General features: G+C 39.2%; 1 protein-coding gene across 2 annotated transcripts in view; it reads right to left on the bottom strand.

The window, feature by feature from the left end:
• LOC133643628 (metabotropic glutamate receptor 4-like) overlaps positions 1-27,144 on the bottom strand; it is a 487,563-nt gene that overhangs the window by 84,837 nt on the left and 375,582 nt on the right. For both annotated transcript variants that reach the window (XM_062038295.1, XM_062038294.1), the window contains exon 6: positions 15,465-15,665. In XM_062038295.1, the coding sequence (XP_061894279.1) occupies positions 15,465-15,665 (201 nt within the window). The remainder of the gene's footprint in view (positions 1-15,464; positions 15,666-27,144) is intronic.

Below are 27,144 nucleotides of genomic sequence, written 5' to 3' on the forward strand. Positions count from 1 at the left end.
GTGCTGCCTGCAAACACTTAGAAGAAATGTTCCTATTTAATCTATTTAATCCTACTAAATGTATTATATTCATCCTATTTATTACTATCTGAATGTTGTCCTCACATGTGCCGAGTAGGAGAAAACTTCCTTTGGTTTGCCGTATGTAAGCTAAGAAAATGGCATTGATAATAAACAATATGAAACTTATCAACACTAATATTCACTACACAACATATTTGGTTTGTAAGCAGACATGCAAACACATATTGAGGGTCTGTTAAAATCCCAAATAAAGCAAAAATGCGTATGAAGTAGGGGTGTCAAAAAATAGATTTTCGAATGAATCACGATTCTTGTTAGTAACGACTTTTAATTGATTGAAAATAATCGTTTTTTTTTTTTTTTCAATCTGTCCTGTCCAGCCACTCAGACCCATCATATTGTTGACCGGGGGGCTGCATTGGTTAAAAATATGTGTCTATATATATATATATATATATATATATATATATATATATATATATATATATATATATATATATATATATATATATATATATATATATATATATATATATATATATATATATATATATATATATATATACACAGTATATATATATATATATATATATATATATATATATATATATATATATATATATATATATATATATATATATATATATATATACCGTATATATATATATATATATATATATATATATATATATATATATATATATATACCGTATATATATATATATATATATATATATATATATATATATATATATATATATATATACCGTATATATATATATATATATATATATATATATATATATATATATATATATATATATATATATATATATATATATATATATATATATATTTATATATATATATATATATATACCGTATATATATATATATATATATATATATATACCGTATATATATATATATATATATATATATATATATATATATATATATATATATATATATATATATATATATATATATATATATATATATATATATATATATATATATATATATATATATATATATATATATATATAGCCCCAGACACATTTTTTAAACAATTTTTTTAACCATTAACATATACTTATATATATAAACTCAGTATACATATATATATATATATAAATGTGTCTGGGGCTATGTATGTATATATATATATATATATATATATATATATATATATATATATATATATATATATATATATATATATATATATATATATATATATATATATATATATATATATATATATATATATATATATATATATATATATATATATATATACATATATAGCCCCAGACACATATATGTGTCTGGGGCTATGTATATATATATATATATATATATATATATATATATATATATATATATATATATATATATATATATATATATATATATATATATATATATATATATATATATATATATATATATATATATATATATATATATATATATACATATATAGCCCCAGACACATATATGTGTCTGGGGCTATGTATGTATATATAAATGTGTCTGGGGCTATGTATGTATATATATATATATATATATATATATATATATATATATATATATATATATATATATATATATATATATATATATATATATAGCCCCAGACACATATATGTATATATATATATATATATATATATATATATATATATATATATATATATATATATATATATATATATATATATATATATATATATATATATATATATATGTGTCTGGGGCTATGTATATATATATATATATATATATATATATATATATATATATAAGTTGAGCTTGCGACACCATTTGTTTGTCGGGACATTATTCACTGGTCACTGTAGACGATTCTTTCCATGCTGAGATCAAGTACGCACAAACTTTGTGGACGCTGTCTGCTCCACATTCCTTGTAAGTGTTTTTGCTGTGTTGCAGAATTTTGTTATGTTTCCTTCATAGTCTGTCCAGTCAGACCACTTCCCTGTTTGTTTGTTTAATCATTAAATACCCTTTTCTTTTTACTGCACAATTCCTCCTCGTTCGTCTGCACTTAAAATCTCTACAGCCTTTGTCATCTCACACGCCTGCCTGTGAGCGCTTTTTACCCTCACCTGTTTTCTGTTGATAATTAGCACAATATAAGTTGAGCTTGCGGGACACTATTCACTATTGATGATTCTTTCCATGCTGAGGTCAAGTACGCACCTACTTTGTGGGCGCTGTCTGCTCCACATTCTTTGTAGGTGTTTTTGCTGTGTTCCAGAATTTCATTATGTTTCCTTCATAGTCTGTCCACACTTTCCTGTTTGTTTGTTTATTCATTAAATACCCTTTTTTTTTACTGCACAATTCCTCCTCGTTCGTCTGCACTTAACATCTCTACAGCCTTTGTCGTCTCTGAGACGTCTCTACTGAGATCAAGCGCGCGCCTACTTTGTGGACGCCGTCTGCTTCCACATTCTTTGTAAGTGTTTTTGCTGTGTTCCAGCATTTTGTTTGGTTTCCGCTTCCCCGTTTGTGTGTTTAATCAATAAATACCCCCTTTTTTTTTTAACTGCACGCTGCCTCCTCGTTCATCTGCACCTAAAATCTCTACAAGCGTGACACAGCACCCCCCAAGTATGAGGTCAGCTGAAAGTCAAGAGTGCCTCTCGGCGAGGGTCTCTGTCTAGAAGACTCATTGTAGTCCTTTCAGGTTAACAAGATACTTTAAGGGTTTAAAATCCTCTGCTACTTAATGCCAACCATTAAACTTGGAATTGATCGCTTTTTAAACGACAAAGTCAACTGCAGAACATGTTTGGGGTACAAATCATTTTGGGTGAGTAATAAGTACTTGGCACTTTCTAGTAGTTAAAGATACGGAAGAATAAAATGTATGAATTTTCTTCATGTTAGCTGAGATAATTCAACATTTTAGTGTTGGTGGAAAGATAAGACGCACGTATAACCAGTCTTTCACCGTAAAAGTACAAATAATGAGTTAAATATTCCTTCTGGCTTATGCATGAAACATTTCATTGACATTCTGCCAAAGCAACAAGTACACATTAGAACCAAAATATCTCACGCAGAGCGACTTCAAATGAATAATTTATCTGTACAAACACTGCACTCCGGTCCCTGTGAAGGAATATAATTGTCTTCAATTGCTTCCCCTCCCCCTGCCCCCATTTCCCCCCCCTCCCCCTTTTTCTTTTCCGGGACGAACCGCGGATCAGCGGTTTTTGTGTGTGAATAAAAGAATAATGAATACGTGCGTCAGAAATGTCAACCTGACAGATCGCTTCTTGGACGAAATGCAAAACACAAGCAAGGGGAGTCAGTGAAGGCTCTTTCAGGGTATGACATGGTGGCAAAGACTAATGACTTTGGTATTTATTCCTGTAAATAGGGTTCGAACAATAACTAGAAAATTATTGCGGAAATTTTAATGGGCCTGCTATCTGTGCCCTGGTTCCGAGTGTCTAATTATGTGAGTTTTAGGTGTAAATGTACAAGAAGAGCTACAGAGCTAGCCTAAAACAGTAGCATGTTTTTATCAAAATGCTAACGCTTAGCATGTGTGCTAACGATAGCATGATAACAGTCAGCATGTTTCATATACCAAGTTGTATGACTCTAAGGTGTAAGGCTAGGGAATTAGAGTAAAACGTGTAAAATTAGCTAAAAAAAGTTAGCACATTAATGTTGTCACGCTAATGTTAGCATGCTAACATGCAAATGTTAATATGCTAACATTTAGTTGGTTTCACATACCAAGTTGTATGACTCTAAGGTGTATGGCTGTAGAAATAGAAAATAAATTGCGAAATTAGATGCAACAGTTAACAAGTGTCACACACCCATTTGTATGACTCTGGGGTAAGCGGTCGCAAAACCAGCTCAAAATGTTAGCATGTTAGCAAGCTAATGTTACCATGCTAACAGTTAGCTTGTTTCACATACCAAGTTGTATGACTCTAAGGTTTAAGGCTAGGGAATTAGAGTAAAACATGAAAAATTAGCTAAAAAAGTTAGCACATTAATGTTGGCATGCTAATGTTGGCATGCTAACAGTTAACTAGTATCACATACCAGGTTAAATGACTGTAGGGTAAACGGTAGCAAAATTAGCTGAAAAAGCTTGCACTTTAATGGTAGCATGCTACTATGCTAATGTTAATATGCTAACAGTTAGTTAGTTTCACATACCAAGTTGTATGACTCTAAGGTGTATGGCTGTAGAAATAGAACATAAATTGCGAAATGAGATGCAACAGTTAACAAGTATCACACACCCATTTGTATGACTCTGGGGTATGCGGTCGCAAAACCAGCTCAAAATGTTAGCATGTTAGCAAGCTAATGTTACCATGCTAACAGTTAGCTTGTGTCACATGCCAAGTTATATGACTCTAAGGTGTAAGGTTAGGGAATTAGAGTAAACAGTATAAAACTAGCTAAAAAAGTTAGCACATTAATGTTAGCAAGCTAAAATTAGCATGCTAACAGTTAAAAAGCGTCACATACCAGGTTAAATGACTGTAGGGTAAATGGTAGCAAAACTAGCTGAAAAGGCTAGCATTTTAATGGTAGCATGCTAACATGCCAATGTTAATATGCTAACAATTAGCTTGTTTCACATACCAAGTTGTATGACTCTAAGGTGTATGGCTGTAGAAATAGAAAATAGAAAATACATTGCGAATTTAGATGTAAAAGTTAGCATGTTTAAGTTAGCATGCTAGCATGCTTTTTTGCATCCTAACAGTTAACAAGTGTCACACACCCATTTGTATGACTCTGGGGTAAGCGGTCGCAAAACCAGCTCAAAATAATAGCATGTAAGCAGGCTAACGTTACCATGCTAACATTTAGCTTGTGTCACATGCCAAGTTATATGACTCTAAGGTGTAAGGCTAGAGAATTAGAGTGAACAGTGTAAAATTAGGTAAAAAAGTTAGCACATTAATGTTAGCATGCTAACAGTTAACAAATGTCACATACCAGGTTAAATGGCCGTAGGGTAAACGGTAGCAAAATTAGCTGAAAAAGCTTGCACTTTAATGGTAGCATGCTAATATGCTAATGTTATTATGCTAACAGTTAGCTTGTGTCACATGTCAGGTTATATACTCTAAGGTGTAAGGCTAGGGAATTAGAGTAAAATGTGTAAAATCAGCTAAAAAAGTTAGCACATTAATGTCAGCATGCTAATGTTAGCATGCTAACAGTTAACAAGTATCACATACCAGGTTAAATGACTGTAGGGCAAACGGTAGCAAAATTAGCTGAAAAAGCTTGTACTTTAATGGTAGCATGCTAACATGCTAATGTTAATATGATAACAGTTAGTTAGTTTCACATATCAAGTTGTATGACTCTAAGGTGTATGGCTGTAGAAATTCAAAATACATTGATAAATTAGATGTAAAAGTTAGCATGTTTAAGTTAGCATGCTACCATACATTTTTGCATCCTAACAGTTAACAAGTGTCACACACCCATTTGTATGACTCTGGGGTAAGCGGTCGCAAAACCAGCTCAAAATGTTAGCATGTTAGCAAGCTAATGTTACCATGCTAACATTTAGCTTGTGTCACATGCCAAGTTATATGACACTAAGGTGTAACGCTAGGGAATTAGACTAAAAAGTGTAAAATTAGCTAAAAAATGTAGCACATTAATGTTAGCATGCTAACAGTAAAAAGCGTCACATACCAGGTTAAATGACTGTAGGGTAAACGGTAGCAAAATTAGCTGAAAAAGTTTGCACTTTAATGGTAGCTAACATGCTAATGTTAATATGCTAACAGTTAGCTTGTTTCACATACCAAGTTGTATGACTCTAAGGTGTAAGGCTAGGGAATTAGAGTAAAACATGCAAAATTAGCTAAAAAGTTAGCACATTAATGTTAGCATGCTAATGTTGGCATGCTAACTCTTAACAAGTATCACATACCAGGTTAAATGACTGTAAGGCAAACGGTAGCAAAATTAGCTGAAAAATGCTAACATGCTAATGTTAATATGCTAACAGTTAGTTAGTTTCACATACCAAGTTGTATGACTCTAAGGTGTATGGCTGTAGAAATAGAAAATAAATAGCGAAATTAGATGCAAAAGTTAGCATGTTTAAGTTAGCATGCTAGCATGCTTTTTTGCATCTTAACAGTTAACAAGTGTCACACACCCATTTGTATGACTCTGGGGTAAACGGTTGCAAAACCAGCTCAAAATGTTAGCATGTTAACAAGCTAACGTTACGATGCTAACATTTAGCTTGTGTCACATACCAAGTTATATGACTCTAAGGTGTAAGGCTAGAGAATTAGAGTAAATAGTGTAAAATTAGCTCAAAAAGTTAGCACATTAATGTTAGCATGCTAACATTAGCATGCTAACAGTTAAAAAGCATCACATACCAGGTTAAATGACTGTAGGTTAAACGGTAGCAAAATTAGCTGAAAAACTTTCACTTTAATGGTAGCATGCTATCATGCTAATGTTAATATGCTAACAGTCAGCTTGTTTCACACACCAAGTTATATGACTGCACGATGTATGGCTGCGGAATTAGAGAAAAAAAGTGTAAAATGTGAAAACAAAAGTTAGCACTTCATTGTTAGCGTGCAGGGATGCTAACGTTAGCACACTAACAGCTGACAAGTGTCACATACCAAGTTATATGACTCTAGGGTAAACGGTTGCAAAGAGAAACGTGCGGAACAATAATAATAATAATAATAATAATAGAGTTTGAAGTATGAGCACTAATAATATGGGCCGCTTGCATTTCAGCAGGCCCATAATCATAATAACATCATTGAAGAAGATTTGTAATTGTTAAAGAACAATCATATTCTAAATATATTCAAATGAGTGCAACAAACTAAGTGTTGACCTGCGGACTGGGAACTTTGAAAACAGTTGTAAGACTTCAGAGGTCAAATTCTCTCACACCTTCTCTCAGACCCATCCATCCATCCATCCATTTTCTACCGCTTGTCCAAATAAATCAAATCAGCCCGTCTGACGTCAAAACACCATCCATCTTCTTCCGCCTGCCCGAGGTCGGGTCGCGGGGGCAGCAGCCTAAGCAGGGAAGCCCAGACTTCCCTCTCCCCAACCACTTCGTCCAGCTCCTCCCGGGGGATCCCGAGGCGTTCCCAGGCCAGCCGGGAGACATAGTCTTCCCAACGTGTCCTGGGTCTTCCCCGTGGCCTCCTATCAGTCGGACGTGCCCTAAACACCTCCCTAGGGAGGCTTTCGGGTGGCATCTTGACCAGATGCCCGAACCACCTCATCTGGCTCCTCTCCATGTGGAGGAGCAGTGGCTTTACTTTGAGCTCCTCCCGGATGACAGAGCTTCTCACCCTATCTCTAAGGGAGAGACCCGCCACCCGGCGGAGGAAACTCATTTGGGCCGCTTGTACCCGTGATCTTGTCCTTTCGGTCATAATCCAAAGTTCATGACCATAAGTGAGGATGGGAACGTAGATCGACCGGTAAATTGAGAGCTTTGCCTTCCGGCTCAGCTCCTTCTTCACCACAACGGATCGATACAGCGTCCGCATTACTGAAGACGCCGCACCGATCCGCCTGTCGATCTCACCATCCACTCTTCCCTCACTCGTGATCAAGACTCCGAGGTACTTGAACTCCTCCACTCAGGGCAAGATCTGCTCCCCAACCCGGAGATGGCACTCCACCCTTTTCCGGGCAAGAACTTTTTACGTCTACAGTGAAGTGAAGTGAATTGTATTTATATAGCGCTTTTCTCAAGTGACTCAAAGCGCTTTACATTGTGAAACCCAATATCTAAATTACATTTGTAAACCAGTGTGGATGGCACTGGAAGCAGGTGGGTAAAGTGTCTTGCCCAAGGACACAACGGCAGTGACTAGGATGACGGAAGCGGGGTTCGAACCTGCAACCCTGAAGTTGCTGGCACAGCCGCTCTACCAACCGAGCTATACCGCCCCAGTCCACGCAGATGAAACATAGCTAGTCGTCAACACGCGATATAGCCCCCGGTCCGTCACTCAAATACGTCCGTGCACCTTTTTTGGAATGTTGCTTAGTAATGTTGCCACAATCATGAGAGACAAGAAGACAAAAGTTTTTTTTGTTTTTGTTTTTGCATTCTAACTTGTAAAAATCGGCTCATTCTTGGTGGCTAGTGAGGTGAATTATACCATGTAGCATTTTCTTACAACACTGTTAACTAGCATGTGTCACAGAATCCTTCGGAGGATGATTCTAAGTTCAAAAGTGCATCACAAGCGCTCCAGAGAGTGGTGGCCATTGCCCCTCAGGACATTGGGGAACTTAAAGGACAGCAGCAGTTGGATTTTAAGAGAGATAATACAAATATTAGCAACATCTACAAGGGCACAAGAGCCAAGGTGGCATCAGCAAGATGTTTGAAATCCTGGCAGGGGTGCAGCAGGGAGACACTCTCTCCCCCTTTCTCTTTATCTCACCTCTGGACTACGCACTCAGGAAAGCCATCAAAGAGCGGGAGCAGGAGCTTGGCTTCACAATTACACCAAGAAGGTCTAGAAGAACCCCTACTGTAGCCCTGGCAGACCTAAACTACTCAGATGACATCTGCCTGTTGGCTGATCGCGTGGAGCAGGCACAGGAACTCCTGAACAGAGTGCAGGTGGAATGTGCCAGGGTTGGCCTCAGACTGAACGCAAAGAAGACTAAGGTAATCACCTATAACCTACACATGGACCACCTGCCAATAACAACATCAGATGGCAACGCTCTGCGAGAGGTCAATGATTTCAAGTACTTGGGTTCCTGGATGAACTCCACAGAACAAGACCTTAAGGTCAGGAAGGCACTAGCGTGGAGGGCCCTGAACGGTATGTCGAATGTGGTGCTCGAATCTCCCCCGACACATAAAGCTGAGTCTATTCCATGCCACTGTGGAGTCTGTCCTCCTGTACGGCTGCGAAAGCTGGACCCTGACACCCACTCTGCAAAAGTCCCTAGATGGGTGCCACACTAAAATGATACAAGCTGTTCTGAATGTGGACCAGAACATCCACATCACCAACAAGGACCTGTACGGGCAACTGCCGAGGCTCAGCAAGAAGGTAACAGCTAGGAGGTTGAGGCTGGCCGGCCACTGCCACAGACATCAGGAGCTCCCGGCCAGCAGGCTGGTCCTATGGGAACCAACGCACGGGCATCGATAGGGAGGACGTTCCGCGCTAACGACGTAAATGGACATCCTGAAGAAAGATGCGGGAGCTGAAAGCTCTACGGAGCTGGCCGGGTGTATGGAGAACCAGAATGATTGGAGACTCCGATGGAAGCTCGTCTGAGGACGACAGAGAGAACATCTGGTAGGAAGCCCCCACAGATAGGAGTAGAGGATAGGGGTCGGAGGTCTCCCGACTCAAACTGATCAAAGGAATAATGTCAAGGAAAGATTGACTGGCCAGACTGACCGGCTCCAAGGCTAGAGTTACAAAGAGTGCGGGTCTTTGGGAAGGGTGTATTTAGTTACCGTGGTTCAAGAGGACATCAGAAGAGTAATCCGGCCCACTCTTTCTCCTGGAAGCTGCAGTTCCAGTCTGAGGCTGGCTGAAACAAATAAAGCTTTTTGTTCGACGATTCCTCGTTAGCCTCTCCTTGGCTCATCACCCATCACACGACCACCAAATATAAAACACTAGCGACGCAGCTAATGTTAGCAATCAATTCTACCTCTAAATCACTTTAAAAATGCATTCAAAAAGCGTCAACAATATTTAATTTACGTTCTGTAACTCTTTTTCTAGCGTACTAACACATCAGCGTGATACGGTATTAGCCGTAAAAGCCAACAACGGAAAGCTAGCTTCCACGTCAGCACAAAACACGTTTGAGTTCGTAACGCACAACACTGTGACAGGACAGCAATCTGTACTGAGTGAAAAACATGAACAATCATATTACATAAAGTACTGTTTCAGGGTTGTTTGTACACAGCTAGCCAGACAGAGTATGTACTGTAGTTGTAATAATACGCATGACGTGCTATCATGATCCAGGCATGTTTTTTTTCTTCCTGGTTTATCCGGCTAAGCACTCCATTTATGTAGAAATAGCATGGCTTCAAATTCCACATTTTGCAGCTTAGAGTCACTTTAACCTCACTTTCTCGGCTCCCGTCTGCTCCAACATCTCACTCTTCCTTCGTGCTGGCTTCTATAAGCAGTAGTTCGTCCTCAGTATATTCAGCTTAAAAAAGATAAGGTTGTGAATACTCTTTGGTCCAAAAATAGTCGTCTTCGTTGTTTGTTACCAAGACTGCCATGATGAGGAAACACACTCGAGTTTGTTCCTGGAAGTAGGAACACACATTTGTTGGCAGAAGTCGGAAGTGTGTTGCTATGGAAACGCGGAGGAATTAGGTCCGGCAATTATTAAAATGACCAAAATAGGGTAAATATTGAACAAATGACATATTGTTATGAAGGTGTATGTTACTACATTATATATATACTTGCAGTGTGTATATTGTACATATTACATATTGTTATGAAGGTGTCTGCTACTAAATTATATATATACTTGCAGTGTGTATATTGTACATATTACATATTGTTATGAAGGTGTCTGCTACTAAATTATATATATGCTTGCAGTGTGTATATTGTACATATTACCTATTGTTATGAAGGTGTCTGCTACTAAATTATATATATACTTGCAGTGTGTATATTGTACATATTACATATTGTTATGAAGGTGTCTGCTACTAAATTATATATATACTTGCAGTGTGTATATTGTACATATTACATATTGTTATGAAGGTGTCTGTTACTACCACACAGAAAGATCCCGAGCCCGGGATTGAACTCACAACCTTCGTTTTGTGAGCACTAACCCCTGTTCCACTGTGCTGCCCGCTACTAACGATGCTACTAAAAAATTAATTTTTTTAACATCTTTTTTTACACAAATTACATATAGTACCGATAAGTGTACCAATAAATACCAGTATCGATGAGGAATATTGATAATGGTATCGGTATGGAGACAGTCCTCACGATATACATCCCTACTCGTATCCAACATCAATACAATTACTGGAGCCAGGCACCCTGGCAGGAAACAAGAACATGTGTTTTTTTTCTTTGCTGCATGCTTTGAATGGGAAAACATGGCTTCATCTGGTGGACATTCTGTATTTTAAAGTACATTTTAAAAGCCAGGAATCACACATTGAACATGAAGAAATGCATTAGTTGATGTTATGATAAACAAGTCCTCAAAAATGGCATTTTTGATGGTGTTCAATTGGTCATTAGGAAGAAATGTGTCAGGTTCTTGTGCAGCTTTGCAGTTTTACACCAACTTAAGGGACACGGATGACAATTCTAAAACGTCTCCGACAAGCTTCACCTCTGCTCATTTAACACAGCCGAAACGAAGGGAACATAAAAAACCGAATGTCACAAAATGTCCCAAGGTCCTCGTAAGTGATAATCTGACAAAATGAAACTGAAGTGACAGAGGAAGTTTGGAGACGATCAGTGGAAGATTTGTGGAAGGTGGAAAGCTGAAAAAAGAAGGTGAAGAAAAGTATCTGTACTGAATTATAACACCATCGACATGCCATTGTTGTCCACTGATAAACACGTGACAACAACACTGTCATGATCCTGGGTCCGGATCATGTTTGTTTTGTGTTTTCTGTTAGTTTTGGACTCCTTTGGTTATTGCCTGTGCACCTGTGAGTTTGTTTCATCACCATGGTTACTTATGATTTTCACCTGCCTCTCTTGTTTGGGACACACCTGTGTCTAATCATCAGAGACTCTATTTAAGCCTGCTTCTCCCGGTCACTCATTGTAGCTTCGTTGTTTGCTGTATGCAACAGTCACGTTATTCCTGTTCTTGATTCCTGATTCTGGTGCTAAGTAAGTTTTTGTTTTAGCTTCTCGTGCGAACGGCACGCTTTCCTTTTGTTTTTGTCTGTTTGTATCCATCTACTATTTATGTTAAATAAACCACATCTTACCTGCACGCTGTCGTCCGGAGTAGTCCGTGTAGCATTGGAGGAGCAAGCTGCAACCCCAATCCGTGACAAACACAGGTTTTACATACGTATTCATTTTACTGAACAATGACGTTATTTTAATTAGACACGGTTCTGATGTGGTCCAACTCATCTGTTTTGAATCAGAACTATTGAAGGGATATATTTAGTGCCTGATCTACTCTCTGCTCTTCAGGGGATTTAAAAAAAAAATCCCCTGAAGAGCAGAGAAACCTGTGACACAGGCTTGTCGGGATGAAATAGCCTCTGTGTTTTTCCTGACCGAACATGTATATACACATATACAAACATATATACCTTGGCATCTCCCTCCTGAATATCATAGGGAAACTCTATGCCCGTGTCGGGCTTGTGCGCCTTCAGAAACTTGCTGAGCGCGTTTACCCGGAATCTCAATGCGGCTTTCGCGCCAAGCGCTCTACAGTGGACATGATATTCTCCCCACGCCAACTTCGGGAGAAATGCAGGGAACAACAGAAGCCCCTGTGCATATCCTTCATAGACCTGACCAAGGCTTTCGACCTGGTTAGCAGAGAAGGTCTCTTTAGCATCCTACCCACAATTGGATGCCCTCCAAAGCTCATTAGATCTTTTCATGACGACATGAAGGCAACCATCCGGTATGAGGGTAGCATGTCCAACCAATTTGATATTAAGAGTGGAGTCAAGCAAGGTTGCGTCCTTGCTCCTACCCTTTTCGGCATCTTCTTTGCCCTGCTCATCAAACATGCTATTGGGACTGCAACAGAAGGAGTATATCTACGTACCAGATCTGACGGACGACTTTTCAACCTAGCCCGTCTTAGAGCAAGGACCAAAGTCCATGAGACAATCATCCAGGACATGCGCTTTGCTTATGATGCCGCCGTCATTTCACACACTGAACCAGAGCTCCAGTGCCTTATGGACAGATTCTCTCAGGCCTGCAAAGACTTTGGGCTTACCATCAGCCTAATAAAGACCAATGTGCTGAGTCAGGAAGTGGACACTCCACCAGCCATTACAATGGATCAGTACCAACTCGAAGTCGTACACCAATTCACATACCTGAGATCCACCATCAGTGACAATCTGTCCCTCGATGGTGAGATCAACAAACGTATTGACAAAGCTGCCACAACCCTAGGGCGCCTCACGACCCGCGTCTTGGAGAACCGGAAGCTGACAACTCCTACCAAGATGGCAGTGTACAACGCCTGAAACTTGCTGAGCGAGTTTACCCAGAATCTCAATGAGGCTTTTGCGCCAAGCGCTCTACAGTGGACATGATATTCTCACTACGCCAACTTCAGGAGAAATGCAGGGAACAGAAGCCCCTGTGCATATCCTTCATAGACCTGACCAAGGCTTTCGACCTGCTTAGCAGAGAAGGGATCTTCAGCATCCTACCCAAGATTGGATGCCCTCCAAAGCTCCATAGTCTCATTAGATCTTTTCATGACGACACGAAGGCAACCATCCGGTATGAGGGTAGCATGTCCAACCCATTTGATATTAAGAGCGGAGTCAAGCAAGGTTGCGTCCTTGCTCCTACCCTTTTCAGCATCTTCTTTGCCCTGCTCATCAAACATGCTATTGGGACTGCAACAGAAGGGGTATATCCACGTACCAGATCTGACGGCCGACTTTTCAACCTAGCCCGTCTTAAAGCAAGGACCAAAGTCCGTGAGACAATCATCCGGGACATGCTCTTTGCTGATGATGCCGCCATCATTTCGCACACTGAACAAGAGCTCCAGATTCTTATGGACATATTCTCTCAGGCCCGCAAAGACTTCGGGCTTACCATCAGCCTAAAAAAGACCAATGTGCTGAGTCAGGAAGTGGACACTCCACCAGCCATCACAATCGATCAGTACCAACTCGAAGTCGTACACCAATTTACATACCTGGGATCCACCATCAGTGACAATCTGTCCCTCGATAGTGAGATCAACAAACATATCGGCAAAGCTGCCACAACCCTAGGGCGCCTCACGACCCGCGTCTGGGAGAACCGGAAGCTGACAACTCCTACCAAGATGGCAGTGTACATTGTCAGCACTCTTCTCCACGGCAGCGAAACATGGACAACATACTCCAAACAGGAGTGCAAACTGAACACCTTCCACATGCGCTGACGAATTCCCAGGTCCTGGAACGCGCTGGTCTTACCATGTTCACGCTGCTCAGACAATGCAGGCTGCGTTGGCTCGGCCTCGTGTGCCGTATAGAGGATGGACGTATCCCGTAGGACATGCTGTAAGGCGAACTTGCCTCTGGCAAGAGATCTGTTGGTCGGCCAAAACCGCGCTTCAAAGATGTCTGCAAGCGGGACATGAAAGCCCTGGACAGAAACACTGAACATTGGAAGATGCGGCGGCTGACCGCAGCAAATGTCGCAGTGTCCTTCACAAACAGCTGAATACTGGCAAGGAAAAGATCCATGCCACAGCCAATGAAAAAAGAACGATCCGGAAGCACTCCTACAGTTGCGCCTTCCAGCTACTTGTATATATTACATGTTATTATGAATGTTACTACATGACATATATACTTACATCATGTATATATTACATGTTATTATGAATGTTACTACATGATATATATACTTACATCATGTATATATTACATGTTATTATGAATGTTACTACATGACATATATACTTACATCATGTATATATTACATGTTATTATGAATGTTACAACATGACATATATACTTACATCATGTATGTATTACATGTTATGAATGTTACTACATGACATATATACATACATCATTTATATATTACATTTTATTATGAATGTTACTACATGACATATATACTTACATCATGTATATATTACATGTTATTATGTATGCTACTACATGACATATATACTTACATCATGTATATATTACATGTTATTAGGAATGTTACTACATGACATATATACTTACATCATGTATATATGACATGTTATTATGAATGTTACTACATTACATATGTACTTACATCATGTATATATTACATGTTATTATGAATGTTACTAGATGACATATATACTTACATCATGTATATATTACATGTTATTATGAATGTTACTACGCATATATGTATTTCTGACAGAACAAATATGATGACAGGTGCAGGGATGCAGGATTCTCCCTCCATAGTCTGTTTCTGCATAGTCCTCCTTTCTCTCAGCCATTTGTGCCTGACTGTGCCAGCTTGCACGACTTTGATTACAGTGATTATATTTGCAGTATAGCAAAAATCAGCACACCATCCAGTTTGCACGTGTTTTAATACACACAAACATTTAGTAGATCATGACCTTAGTCTGACAGTTTGAAGAAGGTCACTTTCAGATAAATATTGTTGAGAAAGTCAATTGCGACTTACCTTTAAAGTTGAGGCGGCGGATGTGCTTGAGCAGGTGCGTGCCGTTGATGGGGTCCATCTTGCCGCACAGGCCCACCTTGCCCGGGCAGAGCTCCTGGTGCATGTTGTGTAGCGCGTGAGCCATGGCGTAGACGGCGTCGATGACGAACTGCACTTTGCCCTCTTGCTCGTAGTTTGAATCCTTGCTGATGCGCTCCTGATCTGTAACAACACACAAGACAAACATACTATATATTAGAATAGGACACTTTATTGCAGGGGTCCTCAAACTACGGCACACGACCCACCATGTATATAAATATATATATATATATATATATATATATATATATATATATATATATATATATATATATATATATATATATATATATATATATATATATATATATATACACCAACCCGAAAACAAGTGAAGTTGTCACGTTGTGTAAATGGTAAATAAAAAGAGAATACAACAAATCCTTTTCAACTTATATTCAATTGAATAGACTGCAAAGACAAGATATTTCATGTTCACACTGAGAAACTTTGTTGTTTTTTGCAAATATTAGCTCATTTGGAATTTGATGCCTGCAACATGTTTTAAAAAGAAGCTGGCACAAGTGGCAAAAAAAGAGTGACAAAGTTGAGAAATGCTCATCAAACACTTATTTGGAACATCCCACAGGTGAACAGGCTAATTGGGAACAGGTGGGTGCCATGATTGGGTATAAAAGCAGCTTCCATGAAATGCTCAGTCATTCACAAACAAGGACGGGGCGAGGGTCACCACTTTGTCAACAAATGCCTGAGCAAATTGTTTAAGGACAACATTTCTCAAGCAGCTATTGCAAGGAATTTAGGGATTTCACCATCTACGCTCCGTAATATCATCAAAAGGTTCAGAGAATCTGGAGAAATCACTGCACGTAAGCCATGATATTACGCACCTTGGATCCCTCAGGCGGTACTGCATCAAAAAGCAAAATCAGTGTGTAAATGATATCACCACATGGGCTCAGGAACACTTCAGAAAACCACTGTCAGTAACTACAGTTGGTCGCTACATCTGTAAGTGCAAGTTAAAACTCCACTATGCAAAGCCAAAGCCATTTATCAACAACACCCAGAAATGGTAAACGCCGACGGCCTCGCTGGGCCCGAGTTCATCTAAGATGGACTGATGCAAAGTGGAAAAGTGTTCTGTGGTCTGACGAGTCCACATTTCAAATTGTTCTTGGAAACTGTTGTAAAAGCCAGCATGTGTGATGGTATGGGGGTGTATTAGTGGCCAAGACATGGGTAACTTACACATCTGTGAAGGCACCATTAATGCTGAAAGGTACATACAGCTTTTGGGTTGACATATGTTGCCATCCAAGCAACGTTATCATGGATGCCCCTGCTTATTTCAGCAAGACGATGCCAAGCCACGTGTTACAACAGCGTAGCTTCGTAGTGAAAGAGTGCGGGTACTAGACTGGCCTGCCTGTAGTCCAGACATTGAAAATGTGTGAAGGCTAAAATATGAGAAGGGAGACTGTTGAACAACTTAAGCAGTACATCAAGCAAGAATGGGAAAGAATTCCACCTTTACTGAGTGTTGTTAAAAGGCAGAGGTGGGTAGTAACGCGCTACATTTACTCCGTTACATCTACTTGAGTAACTTTTGGGATGAATTGTACTTCTAAGAGTAGTTTTAATGCAACATACATTTACTTTTACTTGAGTATATTTATAGAGAAGTAACGCTACTTTTACTCCACTCCACTTATCAACATTCAGCTCGCTACTTGCTACTAATTTTTATCGATCTGTTAATGCACACTTTGTTTGTTTTGGTTTGTCAGACAGACCTTCAAAGTAGGATGTATCGCATGCCTCCGTTTCACCAATCAAATGCAGTCACTGGTGACGTTTCACTCCGTTTCACCAATCAAACAGAGCCAGGCGGTCACATGACCGTCACACGTGGACCCCGACTTAAACAAGTTGAAAAACGTATTGGGGTGTTACCATTTAGTGGTCAATTGCACGGAATATGTACTGTACTGTGCAATCTACTAATAAAAGTTTCAATCAATCAATCAAAAGTGTGAAGGAAAAAAGACACTTTTTTATTTCAACCGTACATCCCGTCAAAAGCCTAAAGACTGACCGCACAGTTCCTGTCTTCACAATAAAAGTGCCGCTCCATCGCGCCTGCGCTTACAAAATAAGAGTCTCCGAAAGCCAGCGCAAACAAGCTAGCAAGCTACGGAGTTTGCCACCAATGTATTTCTTGTAAAGTGTATAAAAACGAATATGGAAGCTGGACAAATAAGATGCCAAAAACCAACCACTTTCATGTGGTATTAGACCGAAAGGAGGAACTTTTTTTCTCCTCCATTTGAAAACGTGGACGTTTTCAGCACCACTGTCTGATTCCATTCAATGCAAGTCATCACAATCAGGTAATACACCAACTTATATTCTTGTCTTCACGAAAGAAAGGAATCTATATGTTAAACATGCATGTATATTCATTCATTCCTTGAATTCCTTGAATCCCTTCTAAGTCTATCTGAAAGCTCAGTCACAGCTCTTTTTATACCAAATATGTGTTATATGTGTTTTATGTCGCACGTTTGCACCAAGAAAAATTCCTAGTTTGTGAACCCGTTCTCAAACAATGGCAATAAAACTATTCTGATTCTGATTCTGATTCTGATTCTGATTCTGATTCTGATTAAAACACCTTTAACATGTGAACAAAAATGGTAAAATAAATAAACATAAATTATATACTGTATATATAAATGTATGTATATATATATATATATATATATATATATATATATATATATATATATATATATATATATATATATATATATATATATATATATATATATATATATATATATATATATATACACACACTACCGTTCAAAAGTTTGGGGTCACATTGAAATGTCCTTATTTTTGAAGGAAAAGCACTGTACTTTTCAATGAAGATAACTTTAAACTAGTCTTAACTTTAAAGAAATACACTCTATACATTGCTAATGTGGTAAATGACTATTCTAGCTGCAAATGTCTGGTTTTTGGTGCAATATCTACATAGGTGTATAGAGGCCCATTTCCAGCAACTATCACTCCAGTGTTCTAATGGTACAATGTGTTTGCTCATTGGCTCAGAAGGCTAATTGATGATTAGAAAACCCTTGTGCAATCATGTTCACACATCTGAAAACAGTTTAGCTCGTTACAGAAGCTACAAAACTGACCTTCCTTTGAGCAGATTGAGTTTCTGGAGCATCACATTTGTAGGGTCAATTAAACGCTCAAAATGGCCAGAAAAAGAGAACTTTCATCTGAAACTCGACAGTCTTCTTGTTCTTAGAAATGAAGGCTATTCCACAAAATTGTTTGGGTGACCCCAAACTTTTGATATATATATATATATATATATATATATATATATATATATATATATATATATATATATATATATATATATATATATATATATATATATATATATATATATATATATACACATATACACACATATATATGTGTGTGTATATATATATATATATATATATATATATATATATATATATATATATATATATATATATATATATATATATATATATATATATATATATATATATATATATATATATATATATATATATATATATATATATATATAGATAGGCTCCAGCGCCCACTGCGACCCTGAAGGGAATAAGCGGTAGAAAATGGATGGATGGATGGATATATATATATATATATATATATATATATATATATATATATATATATATATATATATATATATATATATATATATATATATATATATATATATATATATATATATGATATGTGTGTGTATGTATATGTATATATGAGGTAGATCACCTCGAGTTGGTCATTTATTAAGCAATTGATTAACATTGAAAAACTTATTCGGGTGTTACCATTTAGTGGTCAATTGTACGGAATATGTACTTCACTGTGCAATCTACTAATAAAAGTTTCAATCAATCAATCAATGAATGCCTACTGAGCCTATGACGCTGTTAAGTTATTGTGGCTCAATTTGCCTTATTTTTTTTATGTTAATGTATTATTTATTAATATATACAGGTATTATTGTTTTAGTTGCTTAAGAGATATTCCTGGCTCGGAATTTGCTCATTGCTATTTTTATGTTTTTGTGCATTATTTGTTGCCGTCATCATTAAACCATCAGGTTACTCATCAGTTACTCAGTACTTGAGTATTTTTTTCACAACATACCTTTTACTTTTACTCAAGTAAATATTTGGGTGACTACTCCTTACTTTTACATGAGTAATACATCTCTAAAGTAACAGTACTCTTACTTGAGTACAATCCTCTGTTAAAAGGAAAGGCCATGTAACAAAGTGGTAAAAATGCCCCTCTGACAACTTGTTTGCAATGAGTTGCTGCCATTAAATTCTAAGTTCATGATTATTTGCCAAAAAAAAATTTTTTGTTTCTCAGTGTTAACATGAAATATCTTGTCTTTGCAGTCTATTCAATTGAATATAAGTTGAAAAGGATTTGTTGTATTCTCTTTTTATTCACCATTTACACAACGTGACAACTTCACTGCTTTTGGCTACTGTAAGTGTGACCCGAAAACAAAATTCAAGATAAAACGTCATTAAAAACTGTAGACACGTCTTAAATCCATCAGCTGGCGACAGAGACGGGTCGATAAAGAAGATAACCCCAACGTTGACATTAGCCTTTGGTCTGCTCAGAGACAGGCTCAAAATGTTAGACTTAAAAAACCTTATCAGGTGTGTTTCCACCTAAAGTACGATCTCTGGACTCGCTCCAAAAAAAACGTGAGTATTCTCTAACTTGTCTGTAAATCCGAGCCAACCGCTCAGACTGATCGCAACCTTTCTTCCAGTGCGGCGAGAAGCATGGCGAGAAGATTACTTTTCCGGAGGTCTCACTCCCGCAATTAGCTTCTAACTATGCCGGTCGCTAGCTCTGAGGGAATCCATTCCAATATCCAGAGTGCGAGGTCTTCTCCTTGGGGAAATCTTTTTAGTTCCACAGAAAACGTTGTCTTCTCTCCCCGGCAGAAGGACGTGGATTTCCCGACCAGGGGAGTGTGTAAACAACATGTTTATGCTATTATCTTCTACAAACAACCGCCTGTCATTTTCCGTCGACTCCACCAATGCCGCAGCCGTGATTAATCACGGCGGGCGCGGGAACTCGCCTCGTGCCGACGGAGGTTGAGGGAGAGGAATTAGGCGGACATACATTGGCGGAGCAGAGATAATCCACTCACGGGCTCAGTGGAATAAGTTGCGATAGGACTTTATTAATCCTGGCGCCGGGTGCTGCATAGCTTCTTGCGATTGTTATTAATTGATCGGAGCTGGTGGGCTCAGAGACTTTGCAAGCCCCGCCGCACACACTCGGGTTCGCAGTCAAATAATTAGCAAAGGTGACGAGCTGCAGCTAATAACATATTACTGGATATGACTACATGAAATAGCGTTAAAAAGGAACTGCCCTTATTGGGGAATGTTGCTTATGAAGTGCTGGCTGTCCAGAGTCGGGACCCGGGGTGGTCCGCTCGCCTGTGCATCGGTTGGGGACATCTCTGCACTGCTGATCCGTTTCCGCTCGGGATGGTCTCCTGCTGGCCCCACTATGGACCGGTCTCTCACTATTATGTTAGATCCACTATGGACTGGTCTCTCACTATTATGTTAGATCCACTATGGACTGGACTCTCACACTATTATGTTAGATCCACTATGGACTGGACTCTCACTATTATGTTAGATCCACTATGGACTGGACTTTCACAATATTATGTTAGATCCACTATGGACTGGACTCTCACTATTATGTTAGATCCACTATGGACTGGACTTTCACAATATTATGTTAAATCCACTATGGACTGGACACTCACACTATTATGTTAGATCCACTATGGACTGGACTCTCACTATTATGTTAGATCCACTATGGACTGGACTCTCACACTATTATGTTAGATCCACTATGGACTGGACTCTCACTATTATGTTAGATCCACTATGGACTGGACTTTCACAATATTATGTTAGATCCACTATGGACTGGACTCTCACACTATTATGTTAGATAAACTATGGACTGTACTCTCACACTATTATCTTAGATCCACTATGGACTGGACTCTCACACTATTATGTTAAATCCACTATGGACTGGACTCTCACTATTATGTTAGATCCAGTATGGACTGGACTCTCACTATTATGTTAGATCCACTATGGACTGGACTCTCACTTCTATGTCAGATCCACTATGGACTGGACTCTCACTATTATGTTAGATCCACTATGGACTGGACTCTCACACTATTATGTTAAATCCACTATGGACTGGACTCTCACTATTATGTTAGATCCAGTATGGACTGGACTCTCACTATTATGTTAGATCCACTATGGACTGGACTCTCACTTCTATGTCAGATCCACTATGGACTGGACTCTCACTATTATGTTAGATCCACTATGGACTGGACTCTCACACTATTATGTTAAATCCACTATGGACTGGACTCTCACTATTATGTTAGATCCAGTATGGACTGGACTCTCACTATTATGTTAGATCCACTATGGACTGGACTCTCACTTCTATGTCAGATCCACTATGGACTGGACTCTCACTATTATGTTAGATCCACTATGGACTGGACTCTCACTATTATGTTAGATCCACTATGGACTGGACTCTCACTATTATGTTAGATCCACTATGGACTGGACTCTCACACTATTATGTTAGATCCACTATGGACTGGACTCTCACACTATTATGTTAGATCCACTATGGACTGGACTCTCACACTATTATGTTAGATCCACTATGGACTGGACTCTCACTATTATGTTAGATCCACTATGGACTGGAATCTCACACTATTATGTTAGATCCACTATGGACTGGACTCTCACTATTATGTTAGATCCACTATGGACTGGACTCTCACTATTATGTTAGATCCACTATGGACTAGACTCTCACACTATTATGTTAGATCCACTATGGACTGGACTCTCACTATTATGTTAGATTATTAGTTTATGTTCACCTTAGCTTTCAGCTAAATGTTTTAATCTTTTAACTTTTAACGTCTGCACTGTTTTTATTTTTATTGTCTGCATTTTAATTTTGCTTTTATTTTCTTTCATTTCACTTTGTTGTCTGTGAAACACTTTGAGTCTGCCTTGTGTATGAAAAGCGCTATACAAATAAAGTTGCCTTGCCTTGCCTTGCCTTACCTTGCCTTAGATCCACTATGGACTGGACTCTCACTATTATGTTAGATCCACTATGTACTGGACTCTCACTATTATGTTAGACCCACTATGGACTGGACTCTCACACTATTATGTTAGATCCACTATGGACTGGACTGTCACTATTATGTTAGATCCACTATGGACTGGACTCTCACTATTATGTTAGATCCACTATGGACTGGACACTCACTATTATGTTAGATCTACTATGGACTGGACTCTCACACTAATATGTTAGATCCACTATGGACTGGACTCTCACTATTATGTTAGTTCCACTATGGACTGGACTCTCACTATTATGTTAGATCCACTATGGACTGGACTCTCACTATTATGTTAGATCCACTATGGACTGGACTCTCACTATTATGTTAGATCCACTATGGACTGGACTCTCACTATTATGTTAGATCCACTATGGACTGGACTCCACCACTATTATGTTAGATCCACTATGGACTGGACTCTCACTATTATGTTAGATCACCAATGGACTGGACCCTCACTATTATGTTAGATCCACTATGGACTGGACTCTCACACTATTATGTTGGATCCACTATGGACTGGACTCTCAGTATTATGTTAGATCTACTATGGACTGGACTCTCACACTATTATGTTAGATCCACTATGGACTGGACTCACTATTATGTTAGTTCCACTATGGACTGGACTCTCACTATTATGTTAGATCCACTATGGACTGGACTCTCACACTATTATGTTAGATCCACTATGGACTGGACCCTCACTATTATGTTAGATCCACTATGGACTAGATCCACTATGGACTGGACTCTCACATTATTATGTTAGATCCACTATGGACTGGACTCTCACACCATTATTTTAGATCCACTATGGACTGGACTTTCACAATATTATGTCAGACCCACTTAATGTCCATTGCATCCGGTCTCCCCTAGAGGGGGGGGGGGGGGGGGGTCACCCACATATGCGGTCCTCTCCAAGGTTTCTCATAGTCATTCACATTGACGTCCCATTGGGGTTGTAAGTTTTTCCTTGCCCTTATGTGGGCTCTGTACCGAGGATGACGTTGTGGCTTGTGCAGCCCTTTGAGACACTTGTGATTTAGGGCTATATAAATAAACATTGATTGATTTATTGATTGCTATTATTCACAATCCTTATGAGAGATAGAACACTGAAGTGTATTTCTGGTCTTGTCGCCCTCTCCCGGGCAGGAGGGCGACACGGCAGTGCGGCTGGATCAAAGGAGATGTCGGAGATGCTTTGCTGGACAAAAACTTGCTTCATTACAAGCAAGCGTCATTAAACAGGTCTGCAGTACCTGGCCAGGATCTTCAGCTCTCACTGGATGGGTTCGCAGCCGAGTGTGAAGCGACTGGGATGGGAATCAGCACCTCCAAGTCCGAGTCCATGGTTCTCGCTCGGGAAAGGGTGGAGTGCCATCTCCGGGTTGGGGAGGAGACTCTGCCCCAAGTGGAGGAGTTCAAGTACTTGGGAGTCTTGTTCACGAGTGAGGGAAGAGTGGATGGTGAGATCGACAGGCGGATCGGTGCGGCGTCTTCAGTAATGCAGACTCTGTATCGATCCGTTGTGGTGAAGAAGGAGCTGAGCCGGAAGGAACAATTCTCAATTTACCGGTCGATCTACGTTCCCATCCTCACCTATGGTCATGAGCTTTGGGTTATGACCGAAAGGACAAGATCACGGGTACAAGTGGCCCAAATGAGTTCCCTCCGCCGGGTGGCGGGTCTCTCCCTCAGAGATAGGGTGAGAAGCTCTGTCATCCGGGAGGAACTCAGGGTAAAGCCGCTGCTCCTCCACATGGAGAGGAGCCAGATGAGGTGGTTCAGCATCTGGTCAGGATGCCACCCGAACGCCTCCCTAGGGAGGTGTTTTGGGCACGTCCGACCGGTAGGAGGCCACGGGGAAGACCCAGGACACGTTGGGAAGACTATCTCTCCCGGCTAGCCTGGGAACACCACGGGATCCCCCGGGAGGAGCTGGACGAAGTAGCTGGGGAGAGGGAAGTCTGGGCTTCCCTGCTTAGGCTGCTGCCCCCGCGACCCGACCTCGTATAAGCGGAAGAAGATGGATGGATGGATGGAGGGATGGAGGCAGTACCTGGGGGAACTCCCGTCAAAAAATGAAGGACTCCAAACCTGGAGAAGCCAAACCATCAGTTTTTATATTCCTCCTTTCTCTGTCTGGGTATGTGCTAAGTCAGGAGAGTACAACCTGACCATGTAAGGAGATGTTAGTGTTTAAGAGACTGGGAAGACAACAGATGTATACCATAACTTGTAGGTTGACGTTTAAGATAAACATGGAGTCTCTCCTCCAGGATAGAGCTATCACTTTTAATTCAGACGCCTGGTTTTATTGCTTCTTCTCGTGAGAGGGCTAATTCCAGTCCAACTTAGGCTCTTTTTTTTGGTCCTCTTACATCTCTAGTATAAGAGAGACTGCAGCAGGAGAGCAAACAGCATCCTCAGGGACTCATCCCACCCAAGTCACCACTGGCTTGAACTCTTGCCCTCAGGGTGGCGCTATAAGATTATCAAAGCACGGACAAATAGCCTGAAAAACAGTTTCTATCCTAGAGCTGTTATTGCCCTATACTCTGCACTTACCTAAACACTCACCACTTTATTAACTTGCTTAGCTCTAATAGAGATCTGCTGTGCAATATGATTTTAACATTTTTACTATGTTTTTACATTTTGTAATATTGTTTGTTGTCTTAAGAGTATTTTATGTAGGTTGTTTTAAAAGCACTGAGCTGGATTGCTGTTTGATTTCGTTGTTTCCATGCAATGACAATAAAGGTATTCTGATTCTGATTTCTCAACCATTATTTACGTAAACCTGGTGGTTCGCTTTCTCCAAGTTGAATTTAAACATTCACCATATGTAGAACATTATATGAGTTAGTTAATTCACTTCAACACCTTGATGCATTCTAACTCTACATCTGGTCACCTGAATATTAACCAAGTATTACAGTTTGTGTTATTAGAAGCGCTAACGTTAGGGACCTACTTTTAGCGGCGCATTGATCACAGAGAGCTAACTAGCTGGTGGCGCTGCTCTCTCGTTTCTGAGCTAAAGGAAGTTGGTTGTAGATTATAAATCTTGTATCTCACCTGGATTTTAGAAGGTGCTGGCCATAAACTGAGAAGTTGGTCAACTTTTGAAGTGAATGAATTAACTCGTATTATGTTCTACATAGGGTGAATGTTTATATTCAACTTGGAGAAAGCGAACCACCAGGTTTAAGTAAATAATGGATAAGCCCATAATAAATTAAGGAGCCTTAGTTGGACATTCGCATATGGACTGGAATTCTCTCTCTCACGAGAAGAAGCAATCAAAACAGGTCTCGGAAAGCAAAAGTGATAGCTCTATCCTGGAGGAGAGACTCCATGTTTATCTTAAATGCCAACCTACAAGTTATGGTATACATCTGTTGTCTTCCCAGTCACTTACACATGGACATCTCCTTACATAGTCAGGTTGTACTCTCTTGACTTAGCACACACCCAGACAGAGAAAGTTGGAATACAAAACTGATGGGTTTGGCTTCTCCAAGTTAAGAGTGTCTAATTTTCTTGACCTGAACTCCTCCGGGTACTGCAGTCCTGTATAATGACGCTTGTTTGTAATAAAGCAACTTTTGGTTCAGTAAAGCGTCTCCGGCGTCTCTTTTGATCCGGCCGCACTGCCGTGTCGCCCTCCTGTCCGGACGAGGATGACAAGACCAGAAATACATTTGACTTTGACAGCCAACTTTGCAAGAAAGTTACAAAAAGACAATCATTTTGCAGCCATTTTTTTCTAAACCCTTTCGCGAGGACTATGACTTTTTCCTATATAATAATAATTTATTTGAACAATAACAAGATATGATAGCTCAGTTACAGCTCATTTGTGTTACCTATTACCTATTATGTGTTATATTTGTTTCATATTCATTAAATCAATCAATCAATGTTTACTTATATAGCCCTAAATCATGAGTGTCTCAAAGGGCTGCACAAGCCACAGCGACATCCTCGGCTCAGATCCCACATCAGGGCAAGGAAAAACTCAACCCAATTGGACAATGAGAAACCTTGCACGATTGTACCAAGAACAATTCCTAGTTTGTGAACCCGTTCTCAAACAATGGCAATACAACTATTGTGATTCTGATTCTGATTCTGAAAGTGGAAATCAGTGGTGGTCAACCGAGCCAAGATGGCTGTTTTACAGAAAGCAGTGTGTGAACTATCTAAGTACAAAAGAGGCTTAAATCTTCCTGCAAAAAGCAGATGTGAGCAAAAAAAATCCAACTATGCAATGGAATA

The sequence above is a fragment of the Entelurus aequoreus genome, linkage group LG26 (genome assembly GCF_033978785.1).
Source record: "Entelurus aequoreus isolate RoL-2023_Sb linkage group LG26, RoL_Eaeq_v1.1, whole genome shotgun sequence".
Classification (NCBI taxonomy): Eukaryota; Metazoa; Chordata; class Actinopteri; order Syngnathiformes; family Syngnathidae; genus Entelurus; species Entelurus aequoreus.